Here is a 14,545-nt window from a genome sequence, read left to right as displayed (position 1 = left end):
GTTGTGCAGATTGATTAGATTACCTACAGTGTGGAAACAGACCCTTCGGCCCAACTGGTCCATACCGACCCTCTGAAGAATTACCCACCCAGACCCATTTCCCCCTGACTAATGCACCTAACACTATGGGCCGCTTACCATGGCCAATTCACCTGACCTGCACATCTTTGGACTGTGGGAGGAGACCAGAGCACCCGGAGGAAACCCACACAGACACGAGGAGAATGTCTGTGTGGAGTTTGCACAGTCACCAGAGGCTGGAATCAAATCTGGGACCCTGGCGCTGGGAGTCAGCAGTGCTAACCATTGAGCTTGTACTAACTGGAGTTCAGAAGGTGATCTTGTTGAAATATACAAGACTCTAAGGAGACCTGACAGAGTGGCTGTGGAAAGGCAATTTCCTTCTGTGGAAGAAACTAGAATCAGAGGACATAATCTCAGGATAAGAAATCTCACATTTGAGGAGGAGTGAGGAGGGATTCTTTTTCTCTCAGAGGGTAGCGAGTCTGTGGAATTCTTTACTGCACGGGATTGAGGCCATGTTACTCAGTCTATTCAGATAACTGAGATAGACAGATTTTTATTCAGGAAGGGAATCAAGAGTTATGGAGAAAAAGGTAGGAAAAAGTGGAGATGAGGATCTCACCCAGACTCATTCCCCTGGCTAACGCACCTAACCTACACATCCTTGAACATGACAGGTAACTTAGCATGGCCAATTCACCTGACCTGCACATCTTTGGACTATGGGAGAAAACCGGAGCACCCGGAGGAAACTCCATACAGACAGTTGCCAGAGGCTGGAATTGAACCCGGGTACCTGGTGCTGTGAGGCAGCAGTGTTAACTGCTGAGCTACTGTGCTGCCCATCTCATTAAACAGTGGAGCAGACTCAATGGGATGAATGGCCGACTTCTATTCCTACATCTTATGATCTTTGGGTGCAGTTTGGGGTCGGTGCTCATTTGTCAAGGATTCTTCCTTTCTTTACCGACAGTATTAAAATGTTCAGAGATGCTTTTAACTCTAACATGGACAGGAAGGGTTTTGTTCAATACTCAACAAAATTGTGGAAACTTCAGCAAAGGCAGAGCACAAATGATGCACTATGCCTGTGGAAGCATGAATCCACACTGCAACTTTTTATTCTCATATTCTTGTCCTTCACTGTACCTTTCCCCCTCACTATTCAACAAGTTGCATTTTATTCAATCTCTCTCCCCACCCCCACCAAAATCATTAATTTCTACTGAACAATCACCGTTGAGTATTGTATTAGAATGTACAAGGCATGGTTTGTGTTTTTTAAAAACGTATTTGTTTAGAAGATATGGTACTGCTGCCTATTTCCCATTGCCAATTTCCCTTAAGATGTCATTGAGCTACCTTCTTGAATCAGTGTTGGTCTTACAATGTAGGGACCACCCATAGTGCTGCTAGAAAGGGAGCTCCTGGACTTTAACCCAGGGACAGTCAGGGAACAGCAATATATTTCCAAGAAAGAATGGGTTGGAGGGGAATTTGCAAGTGGCAGTATTCCCATGCATCAACTGCTCTTGACTTTCTCGTTGGGACAGTCACAGGATTAGAAGGCGCTGTTAAAGCAGCCTTGGCGAGTTACTGCAGGGCATCTTGTCAATGGTACAATGCCAGTGTTTATTGGTGGTAAAAGAAATGAATCCTGATGGTGGTTGATGGGGTACCAATCATGCAAGTTGATTTATCCTGCATGCTTTCAAGTTTCTCAAGTACTGTTGGAGCTGCACCCATTAGGGCATGTGGGAAGTATTGTACCTTAAGCAGGCAATGAGGAGACAGGTGGTGTGTTACTTGCCACAGAATTTTGTCTTTCACTGTTTGATGTCCAGCGATACATTAATTCAAATAGCAAAGGTAGCAACTGCGCAGGTTCTCGCTTTCTCTCTCTCTCCTGCATTGTCCTCACCATGTGGTGGGCAAGTTGTTGAAGGGAATCCTGAGGGACAGGGTGTACATATATTTGGAAAGGCAAGGACTGATTCGGGATCGTCAACATGGCTTTGTACATGGGAAATCATGTCTCACAAACTTGATTGAGTTTTTTGAAGAAGTAACAAAGAAGATTGAGGAGGGCAGAGCAGTAGATATGATCTATATGGACTTCAGTAAGGGGTTCGACAAGGTTTCCCATGGGACACTGATTAGCAAGGTTAGATCTTATGGAATAAAGGGAGAACTAGCCATTTGGATACAGAACTGGCTCAAAGGTAGAAGACAGAGGGTGGTGGTGGAGAGTTGTTTTTCAGACTGGAGGCCTGTGACCAGTGGAGTGCCACAAAGATGGGTGCTGGGTCCTCTACTTTTTGTCATTTACATAAATAATTTGGATGCGAGCATAAGAGGTACAGTTAGTAAGTTTGCAGATGACACCAAAATTGGAGATGTAGTGGACAGCGAAGAGGGTTACCTCAGATTACAACAGGATCTGGACCAGATGGGCCAATGGGCTGAGAAGTGGCAGATGGAGTTTAATTCAGATAAATGCGAGGTGTTGCATTTTGGGAAAGCAAATCTTAGCAGGACTTATACACTGAATGGTAAGGTCCTAGTGAGTGTTGCTGAACAAAGAGACCTTGGAATGCAGGTTCATAGCTCCTTGAAAGTGGAGCCGCAGGTAGATAGGATAGTGAAGAAAGCGTTTGGTATACTTTCCTTTATTGGTCAGAGTACTGAGTACAGGAGTTGGGAGGTCATGTTGCGGCTGTACAGGACATTGGTTAGGCCACTGTTGGAATATTGCGTGCAATTCTGGTCTCCTTCCTACCGGAAAGATGTTATGAAACTTGAAAGGGTTCAGAAAAGATTTACAAGGATGTTGCTAAGGTTGAAGGTTTTGAGCTGTAGGGAGAGGCTGAATAGGCTGGGGCTGTTTCCTCTGGAGCGTCAGAGGCTGAGGGGTGACCTTATAGAGGTTTACAAAATTATGAGGAGCATGGATAGGATAAATAGGCAAAGTCTGTTCCCTGGGGTTAGGGAGTCCAGAACTAGAGGGCAGAGGTTTAGGGTGAGAGGGGAAAGATATAATAGAGACCTAAGGGGTAACATTTTCATGCAGAGGGTGGTACGTGCATGGAATGAGCTGCCAGAGGATTTGGTGGAGGCTTGTACAATTGCAACATTTAAGAGGCATTTGGACAGGTATATGAATAGGAAGGGTTTGGAGGGATATGGGCTGGGTGCTGACAGGTGGGACTAGATTGGGTTGGGATATCTGGTCAGCATGGATGGGTTGGGCCGAAGGGTCTGTTTCCATGCCGTACATCTCTATGACTCTATATGACTCTAATTGCTAGTCTCAGATCTGCTCTTGTAGCCTCTTGGGAGACAATGGCATAGTGGTAAAGTCACTGGTCATCCAAGAGGTCCAGTTGATCTTCCAGGTTCAAATCCCACTAAGGCAAATGGTTGAATTGAATATAATCTGAATTAAAAGCTAGCCTAATGGCCACCACATAACCACTGTTGATTTTTGGTTCTTTAGTGTCTATTAAGGGAGTAAAACACACCCCCATGATTGGTCTGTAACTCCAGACCATAGTAATGGGATTGATTTCTAACGACCTTCTGGGCAATTAGGATTTGGCAACACATGCTGGTTGAGCCATTCTATGTACAAATTAGAAACAATACATGGCTGGTCCAATCAGCTTCTGGTCTCTGGTAATCCTCAGAAATGTTGACAATTCAGTGATGGTAATGCCAATGAATGTCAAGGGACAATGGTTGGATTATCTTTTGTTGGAGATGGTCTTTGTCTGGCACTTGTTTAGCACGTAGGTTAGTTGCCATTTGTTAACCAAAAATCTAGATGTTGTCTAGGTCTTGCTGCATTTGGACACTGACTGCTTTAGTACTTGAAGAGTCACGAGTGATACTGAACATTATGAAATTGTCAACAAATATCCCCATTTCTGATCTTTTGCTCTCATTCATGAAGCAGCTGAAGATGGTCGGGCTAGGATACAACTTTGAGAAACACCTGCAATGATGTCCTGGACCAAGATGATTGACCTCCAACAACTACGTTTTTTTCAACATCGTCTACACAATTGGTAGTTTACCAGAAAAATTATACTAAGTTAATCATGCATGAGCCACTAAGAAATCCATAGATTATGTTCATCAGCACATACATTTAAAAATGTATACCTTTTATAACTTTCACGCTTGGATATGTTATGACAACTCCATGGCAACTGGGACCTTTACCCTAGGGCAGAAGGTCTGGGTAGAGACACGACTACTGCACCACAAGACTGTTAACTCAAATTTTATGTACTCACTAAGCATAACACTCATCCTCACTACTAGTAACTCTCCTGCATTCAACAATGTTAGCTGCTCTCTATTTGCCAAACACATCCATGTCCTCCCTAGTTTTGAACATGATGCTATATTTGTCAATCTCCAAACTTTCAAATGAATTCTGAGTTACACCTCTTCCAATTCATCATGAACTGGTTGGGACCTGGTGACTCACTTGAAATAATTGTACGCAGCACGTGGTTGCTCTACATTCCTTTAAGCATGCATACCATATTACACACCTCTACTGCTGCTTTAACTTGTACTGTGCTCCAAGAACGCACTCTCATTCTTGACGAATGGTATAAGTTTATACAGTGCTTTCCCCTCACCCACATCATTCCCAAGGACTGTAATGGAATACTCTCCATTGGATTGGACACATGCAGCATCAATAACACTCGAGAAGTTCACCATCACATAGGATAACGCAGCCTGTTTGATTAGCATCCCATGCACCCACTACCTTTAAAATTCTCTCCTTCTATCATCAGCACAGAGGAACAACATGATGCCCCATCCATATGATGCACTGTGCACTAAGCCATCTTCAAAAGCAGTTATTGAACCTGCAATCTCAAACACATGGGCAACAGGCAGACGGAAGCACCCAGCACAGTGAGTTTTCCCCAAAGGTTATGTCACACCCTGGCATGGAACGAAGATCCATTCCTTCAGTGACTGGTTTTACATCCTGGAAACTCCTCTCTAGTAGGGTAGTGGGAGACTTATACCTTCTGAACTGCAGTGGTTCAAGGTAACACACCATCACCTTCTCAAGGAAAATGAAAGGAATGGCAACATTAGTCTCTTCAACATTGCGCTCATCCCAAGAGCAATTTTTAAAAAAGTGCTTTGGCCCAAAGATCTAGAGTTGGTCTTGTTAAACATCACCAGAAGGGAAATCAGATGCAAGATCGCAGTAAGCCGACAGGTAGGTTCTCTTTTTCTCACATGATTTTTGTGATGCAACAGCAAATCCTGCATTGAGATTGATGTCAATTTTGTCCTTCTAGAATAGGGAAGAGATTAGGTTCAACTCATGTACAGCAGACCATGAGAATTGGAACAGGAATAAGCCTAACATTTAGGGTGCTGAGACATCAATATGTTTCTCTTGTCAAGAGAGTTACTATGGTGTAATATCTTCCAGGCTGACAATCCCATCACCCAGAATGGTGAAAGAAGCAGCTGCAGGATGCATCAAGTTCTCCTTAGAGTTACACACAACACCCAGGTGTAGACTCATGTCACTGAGTTCATTCTCGCAGGGGTAAAATCTTGGAACTCCCTTACCTAACAACACTATAGCAAACCTTCATCATTTGATCTCCAGCAGGTCACCAAGGTTTCCAGCGCCACCCATTTCCCATAAACGAAAACATTCCAAGGGTACCTGTGAGCTCATTGAAGGAAAGGAGACACCATCTTCTTTAAGTGCTTTGATGGTAGCAGCAATAAGACTGAGCTGGGGATCCTTTTGAAACTCCTCCACCCATTCCACCAATAATGCCTTCAGCTTTTCACATACTTTCGGATGAGCCTGGGGAGAAATAGCAAGACACAGTTCATCATACAGATGTACTTTCAATGAAAAAAAATTCAGCTGTATAATCAACTTTCAGCGACATTTTTGACAGAAACTTCGTCTGCAAGGGAAGCCTCCTGATGTAGTTTTAAAATTCCACATAGTAAAGACTCTCATGCTCAAATTCAAGTCCATTACAAGGAATTAAGGTCAAATGCAGCAGTCAGATGTTGGCAAATGTCGGCAAATGTCACCAGCAATGTCACAATGACATTTTACTGCATTTCTATTAAATATTAGATAGCGTACAATGCAGAAACAGGGAGTTACACAGGTGAAAGACTGCAAAGCTCAACATTACACAAGACTCCTCAATACCTTTCTCATCATACTCCATCTCATCTCACATTCTTATATTCTCTTCTTTCCCATCTTTCCATTTAGTTTACCCTCTAATACACCAAAGTCATTTGCTTCACCCAATACTTATGCATGGCACCCAACTACTCTCTAGGTATACTGTATACTTGCCTCTTAAGGGGTTTGTATGCTCAGAAAGCTTCAAATGTGAAGATTAGTGGGAAGCCAGAGGACTGAGAAGTCTTTAAAAATCAGCAGAGGATATAAAAGCAATAAGGAGAGGGAAGGGAGAAGATAAAACATGAGGGCAAGTGAAATAAATGTAGACAGGCTGGTATCTCATCACCAGGTCACCATTTATTTGCATGTGCACAGTATACTAGCTGTGACCAGCCAGCTCAGAGTCAGACCCTGAAGTCAGGAAGCTCTCTGAATCCCCCTGTATCCATCAGTCAGCCAGGTCTCACTGATTGGCCCAGGTCAACAATCCCAATCAAGGATCCCAGTCAATGAGTTCCACCTAGTTCCAATCACTACAGTAAGATAGCTCGTAATATAAAAGAAAATTGCAAGAATTTTGTTTAGAAATATATAAAAAGGTAAGAGAGCCACAAGAGTAGAAATTGGACTGTTGGAAAATAAGGCTGTGAAATAGTAATGGCAAATCAATGAAGTGACTGGGAAACAGAATAGGTACTTTGCATCAGTCTTTACAGTGCAATACATTACTAGAACTTCAAGAGTCGGTGGGCGGGGACAGCGCGGCGATGTGAGTGCAGAAGATGCCATTAAGGAGAAGGTACTAGGGAAGCTGAAAGGTCTGAAGATGGATAAATCAAATGGGTCAGATGGACTACACCCTGAGTTCCAAAAGAGAACCTGCAAGAAATTGTTGGGGCATTGGTGGATATTTCAGGAAGCTGGGAGGAGTCCCAGAGGACTGGAAAATGGCTAACATAACACTTCCGTTTAAGGGAGGGAGGGAGGCAGAAGACAGGAAACTATAGACTAATTAGCCTGACCTCAGTCATTTAAGAGAATCTATTATTAAGGATGCGATTACTTGGAGGTTCATTATACAATAGGACTGAGTCAACAATGGTTTCATCAAGGGAGTCATGTCTGACGAAACTGTCAGAATTCTTTGTGGAGGTAATGAGCAAGTTAGACAAAGAAGAGCCAGTGGATGTGATCTATTTGCACTTCCAGAAGGCCTTTAACAAGGAGGCTGCTAAGTAAGGCATGACCCCATGGAGTTAGGGGAAGATACTGGCATGGATACAGGAGTGGCTGACTGGCAGAAGGTAGAGAATGTGAATAAAGGGGGCTGTTGTGGTTCTGTTCGCTGAGCTGGGAATTTTTCTTGCAAACGTTTCGTCCCCTGTCAAGGTGACATCCTCAGGGCTTGGGAGCCTCCTGTGAAGCACCTCTGTGATGTTTCCTCCAGCATTTATAATGGTTTGTCTCTGCTGCTTCCGGTTGTCAGTTCCAGCTGTCCGTTGCAGTGGCCGGTATATTGGGTCCAGGTCGATGTGTTTGTTGATAGAATCTGTGCATGAGTGCCATGCCTCTAGGAATTCCCTGGCTGTTCTCTGTTTGGCTTGCCCTATAATGTAGTGTTGTCCCAGTCAAATTCATGTTGCTTGTCATCTGCATGTGTGGCTACTAAGGATAGCTGGTCATGTTGTTTCGTGGCTAGTTGGTGTTCATGGATACGGATCGTTACAGGAAAGCCACACACACGGACCAAGTCCTAAATTATGAAAGCAACCACCTCAACACACACAAACGAAGTTGCATCAAGACACTATTCAAAAGGGCCACAACACACTGCAGCACACCAGAACTTCAAAAAGAGGAAGAGGAACACCTATACAAGGTATTCGCCAAAAACTGATACCCTCACAATTTCATCAACAGATGCCTAAGAGAAAGGCAACGGAACGAGGACATGTCGCAACCCAAAGGACTAGTCACACTACCATACATCAGGAGCATTTCTGAACTGACAGCCAGACTACTGCGACCACTAGGACTCATAACAGCACACAAACCAACAGCCACTCTCAGACAACAACTCACCAGAACGAAGGACCCGATACCCAACATGAGCAAAACCAATGTAGTGTACAAAATCCCATGCAAGGACTGCAGAAAACACTACTTCGGACAAACAGGAAGACAGCTAACGATCCGTATCCATGAACACCAACTAGCTACGAAACAACACGACCAGCTATCCTTAGTAGCCACACACGCAGATGACAAGCAACATGAATTTGACTGGGACAACACTACCATCATAGGGCAAGCCAAACAGAGAACAGCCAGGGAATTCCTAGAGGCATGGCACTCATCCAAAGATTCAATCAATAAGCACATCGACCTGGACCCAATATACCGGCCACTGCAACGGACAGCTGGAACTGACAACCGGAAGCGGCAGAGACAAACCATTATAAATGCCGGAGGAAACAACACAGAAGCGCTTCACAGGAGGCTCCCAAGCTCTGAGGATGTCACCTAGACAGGGGACGAAACATGTGCAACACAAATTCCCAGCTCAGCGAACAGAACCACAACAACGAGCACCCGAGCTACAAATCTTCTCCCAAACTTTGAATAAAGGGGGCTTTTTAGGATGGCAGCTGGTGGCCTGTGGAGTTCTGCAGGGGTCAGTGTTGGGAGCATAACTATTCACGATATGCATTAATGATCTGGGTGAAGAAATTGAAGGCGTAGTTGCCAAGTTTGCAGATGACAAAATTAGGTAGAGGGACAGGTAGTGCTGAGGAAATGCGGAGGCTGCAGGACTTGGGCAGACTACAGAAAGAATGGACAAGGAAACAGCAGATGGAATATGGGAAAGTATGTGGTAGGAAGAAGAGGCATAGATTATTTTCTAAACAAGGAAAGGCTTCAGCAATCTGAAACACAAAAGGTACTTGGAGACCTAGTTCAGGATTCTCTGAACATTAACATGCAGTTGGTAGTTAGGAAGGCAAAAGCAATGTTTGCATTCTTTATAAGAGGGCTAAAATACAAGAAGAGAGAGATGTACATCTAAAGCTGTGTAAGGCTCTGGTCATACTTCACATGAAATACTGTGAGCAGTTTTGGGCCTGGTATCCAAGGGCAGACGTAAACTCCCTCCACCGCAAGCACAAGAATAATCCTAAAGGCTTGTCATATGAGGCGCAGCTGAGGACTCTCCATTCAGTGGAGTTTAGAAGGATGAAAGGGAACTGATTGAAACTTACAAAATACTGAGGGGCGCCTGGATACAGAAGATATAGAGAGGATATTTCCAATAGTTAGAGAGACTAAGACCCAAGGGCACAGCCTCAGAATGAAGGTATGACTCTTCAGAACTAAGAAGAGGAGGAATTTCTTCAGCCAGAGGATGGTGAATCTGTGGAATTTATTGCCACAGAAGGCTGTGGACGCCCAGTCAGCGAGTGTATTTAAGGCAGAAAAAGATTGACTAAAGGTTACAGGGAGAAAGCAGGAGAATGGGGTTCAGAAACCTATCGGCCACAATCAAATAGTGGAATAGACGATGGACTGAATGGCCTAATTCTAATCTTTTAGATGTGGTCTTATGGCTTGACAGGCTAAATGCTGAGAGCATATTTCCCTTCATGGGGAGAAACTAGGACCAGAGGGCATAGTCTCAGAAAGACAGTAAAAGGAACAGCAAAGGAATAAGGAATAAGGAAAAAGGATTGGCTGGGTATGTGGAGTTGAGTCCACAAAAAAAAATCAACCATCAACTTACTGAATGGTGGAGCAAGTTCGATGGGCCAGATGGCCTATTCCTCTTCCTAATCCTTATGTTCTTAAGTAAAAGAGGCATCCATTTAAAACTGAGATCAGCACAAATTTTGTCTCTCAGGAGATCTGAGGCTCTTATGAACTTGCTGCCACAGGCACCTGTAGGGCAGAGTCTTTGTGTGTATCTAAGGCTGCGATAGTTAGATTCTGGATTGGTAGGGGTATCAAGGATTACAGGGAAAGGGCAGGAAAGCAGACATGAGAAATGTTGGATCAGCCATGAATGGTGGAGCAAGCTCAAGAAGCCCAATGGACTACTCCTGTTCCCAACTCTTTTGGTCTACAGGATACAAATTGAATCTAACTTCTTTGCTTTTCTGGAGGGCAAGTTTGACATCAATGGTAGTGCTGGATTTGGTATTACTTCGCAGTAGGTAAAGAGTGGAGCTGGAAAAGCAATACAGGTCTGGCAGCATCAGAGGAAGAGGCGAGTTGCTTGTTCAGGTTCCAACCTGAAACGTCAACTCCCCTCCTTCTCTGATGCTGCCTGACCTGCTGTGCTTTTTCCAGCTCCACTCTGACTCTCATTATCTCCAAGTTGTTATTACATCACAGCAATCAGTGTGAGAAAAATAAATTAAGCTGCAAAATTCCTGTATTAGTACCAGTGAGTTTTGCAAGAGACAAGAGTAGCAAATGTATCAGCTTATAGTAACTCAGTGACAGCGCCAGGTACTCGTGCATCTTTCCTGATCAATGTGCCTGGAAGTGGCCAGGAAACTAGTAAGAGTTAAACAAAATCTCAACTGCTGCTGATGATCGTGTGCAGCTATTACAGTTAACCTTGAATGTTTTGGACAAGGGTCTTGGCAAAAGAAAACAAGAGGTCCAAGAAATTTTGTCCCGGTATCTTTGATTACATCGTGATTGTGGCCTGAGTTTTCAGGAAGATCCAGAGAATTATGATTATTTTATTCTGAGACTGTGTGTATAAATGCATATGACACCTTGATTTAGTAGGCAAGGAAACAAAAAGTAACAGCAACAGTTGCATTAGAAATTTATCACAGACAGAGACAATGATTAAAAGATAACCAAAAAGTTGGTTACTATACCTTATTATATACACTTAATAAATTTCCAACTTCACTTGTGAAATCACGAGAACATATTTCTAAGTGGAAGATCTTCCCACAGTTTGAGACACAAGCACCTAGTAACTGCAAAATGAGACACAAAGATGATCAGCAGACTATAAAAAAACTGGAAGAGGGTTTACAAAGAGCATTATTAACAAGTCAATAAGTGTTATCTAATTGGACCTCTGCATAGCATTTAAACACAGCCAGAGGACTATAAAGATGGCTAAGCTGCTGTCATATTGGACTAGAATTTTCTTCTTTTAAAAATTTGTTCATGAAATGAGCGAGTCACTGGCTAGGCCAACATTTATTGCCCATCCCTAATTGCTCAGAAGGTAGTTCAGAATCACATTGCTGAGGATCTAGAGTCACATGTAGGCCAGACCAGGTAAGGAGATTAGTGAACCAAATGGGTTTTTCTGACAATCAACAATAAATTCATGGTCACCACTGAATGCTCAGTTGCAGATTTTTAAAAAATTGAATTCAAATGCCACCATGTGTCAGGATTCGAATCCTGGTTTCGAGAACATTATCTGGGTATCTGGATGAACAGTCTAGCAATCATACTACTAGACCATCGCCTCCCCATGTTCATGTTTTATCATTTTGTAACAGGAAACATTTGACAAGTAGGGACACATGCCAGAAGTAAGTATTCCCAACTTTCCGTTCTAAACACGGACAATGGATTACTCATGATTTGGAGATGCCGGTGTTGGACTGGGCTGTACAAAGTTAAAAATCACACAACACCAGATTATAGTCCAACAGGTTTAATTGGAAGCACTAACTTTCGGAGTGCTGCGTCAACTACCTGATGAAGCAGCAGCACTCCAAAAGCTAGTGCTTCCAATTAAACCTGTTGGACTATAACCTGGTGTTGTGTGATTTTTAAACAATGGATTATTCCTTCACAAACTGGATGTCCACCGCAGCGAGTATTGTGATTACATAGTTGAAAAAGGCTGTGTCTTGTATGTTTTCTATTTAGTTACAGCATTCATTTCTAGTTGGGTTTGGGGAGGGGTAGGAACACTGCTAGCTCAGGGGTTGATTGATGTTTCTGACAGTACCACTGTCTTTCTAGGGAGTGCAGACATTACTGCTGAGATTACTGAGCTGGCAAGCTCAAAATAGAGTTGGATGGAGGACGCTAGTTGTGGTGAACATTGCTGAGTTAAACCATCACTGCACCATTTTACAAACTCTGCGATGCCCAGTGGTTCTGATGTCGTCAAGGATGCTCCCAGAGGGGAATTCACTCGTATGTGCCTTATTCTAAACCAGACTTCCACAATGTCCTGCTTGATTGGCATCACATCCACAAACATCCATTCCCTCCACCACCAGCACTCAGTAGCAATGTGCACCATAAACAAAATGCAGGAAAGATCCTTAGACAGTGCCTTCCAAATCCATGACCATTTCCATCTGGAATGACAAGGGCAGTAGATACATGGGAATACCACCAGCAAAAAGTTCCACGTCAAGCCACTCTCCATCCTAACAGCAGATGGACAGCATCAGTTCAAGGAGGTAGCTCATTACCACCATCTCAGGGTCAACTAGGGATGGGCAATAAATAATGGCAAGACAGCAATGCCCACATCCCAGGAATGAATTGGGAAAATAAAAATCAGTCCTTCTCAAATTAACAGAATTAGAGAAAAGGGAAACTCCTAGTCAGTGCAGTTGAGCAAGACAAAACAAGTCAGATTTCTGCACACAATCACATTCTTTAAGAAAGATTTTGTCAAAGTCTGCAGGAAGAAAGAGACGAAAGAGTTGGTGCTGCACTGGCTCCACTCACCGTTAAGGCCTTCATTGCCACATGAGGATTTTTGTGATTTACTCTCTTCATAATAGCCTTCAAACAATCTTTTGGCCTAATGTTAAAACAATGGAGAAAATTACTTGCGTTGAAATAGAAACAAAACACCCAACAGGAATGATGCATGCAAAATGTACATTGAATGTACTATAAGTTACACCCAGCTGTTCCAATTCACTGAGAGCACAAAACAAGTCACAAAGGTGCTTTGTACTTCCTAAATGCCAAAAGGCAGGTTCCAGATGCCAGCATTCGGAGGACCAACAACAACTAAAATGACTGACTTATGATCTCAGTCATCTTAAATTACAATTAAACTCCTCTTAAGAATGCCAGTTGGATTCAGTGAATGACAAACTGGATAATAAGGAAGCAAAGCAATTTTCCAACACAGCATGAAATCAGAACATAACAGCATGGAAGTGCACTTTAGCAGAATTGTGTTACATGGCTCCTGCCTTTATGAAATACTACATGCTCTGACTGTCAGTGAAGTTATGCATCGATGCAGATAAAAATAACAGCACACGGCTTGACAGCGTCTCACCAAAATCATTAGCCTTGTTTTGCTTTTTTCAATATTTCTACTTTGTAGTTTAAATTAACATATTCGCAGACATTTTTAAGTTTCCAATTTTGCTAAATAGATTCATCTGTTGGTAAATTGAGTACAAGGTAAGTATGTACTACAGCATTGAGACAGTCACTGATAATACACACAAAATCATTGCAATGATGCACAGGAGCGATGGAGCCTTCACACTGGGTGATCAAACTCAGATGCCCAGAAACAAGCCAACATTTAAAAAAAAATCAACAATGGCTCTGCTCAAGCTCCCCATAACGATGGTGAAATTTCAGTTTTAAATTAAGTGAACTTGAATAAATCGAAATAATGATACTTGAATCGAATGTAACTACAGTCAACTTTCAATGCCTTTTCAAAGTTAGCAATATTTGTGAATGAGATCCATCAATTGACAAATGCGAGGTGGCTTGCAAGACAGAGATCAGGAGGGAGAATAATGACCAATTTACCCCCTCCTGTTCCTAGGGGTGAGGGAAGCAGAAGGGTAATAGAAACTAAGTGAGGTATTTTTTCCATCCATACCCATTTGGTGTAGTCCCAACACGATCGCAGATATCCATGATAAGAGTCCAGTCTTCACTGGTGTTGTGTTCATTTGTGGCTTTTTCTGAAAGAAAAACATTAATAACAATTCAGCAGAATCACAGAATTGTTATAGTGCAAGAAGGGATTTGGCCGATTGTGCCTGCAATGGCTCTCTGAGCATTTTAACTTAGTCCTGCATTTTCCCTGCAACCCTATACATTGGGTGATAGTTTAAATAAAAACTATGTCCTCTTGAATGCCTCAATTGAAATTGCCTCCACCACACTTGGAGTCAGTGCATTCTATATCTGAACTATTTGATATATGAAAACATTTTTTCTCATCTCGCATTCGCTTCTTTTGTGAAATTCTTTAAAAGAACATAAGGAAGAGATGATGATTCAAGAGTGTGCCACTATTCTCCAAGATATTGGCAGATCTGTCTGAGG

General features: G+C 42.8%; 1 protein-coding gene across 1 annotated transcript in view; it reads right to left on the bottom strand.

Annotated features, from left to right (window-relative positions):
• Window positions 1-14,545, bottom strand: part of stam2 (signal transducing adaptor molecule (SH3 domain and ITAM motif) 2) — a 98,456-nt gene that overhangs the window by 45,809 nt on the left and 38,102 nt on the right. Inside the window, exons 2-5 of the mRNA XM_072579932.1 lie at window positions 14,094-14,178; window positions 12,962-13,037; window positions 11,122-11,226; window positions 5,741-5,887 (exon numbers count right to left, since the gene is read on the bottom strand). Of these exons, the coding sequence (XP_072436033.1) occupies window positions 5,741-5,887; window positions 11,122-11,226; window positions 12,962-13,037; window positions 14,094-14,178 (413 nt within the window). The remainder of the gene's footprint in view (window positions 1-5,740; window positions 5,888-11,121; window positions 11,227-12,961; window positions 13,038-14,093; window positions 14,179-14,545) is intronic.

Source organism: Chiloscyllium punctatum, chromosome 10, assembly GCF_047496795.1.
Source record: "Chiloscyllium punctatum isolate Juve2018m chromosome 10, sChiPun1.3, whole genome shotgun sequence".
NCBI classification, from domain to species: Eukaryota; Metazoa; Chordata; class Chondrichthyes; order Orectolobiformes; family Hemiscylliidae; genus Chiloscyllium; species Chiloscyllium punctatum.
The sequence above is the reverse complement of the archived record's forward strand: the minus strand, read 5'-3'. Positions and strand labels throughout refer to the sequence as shown.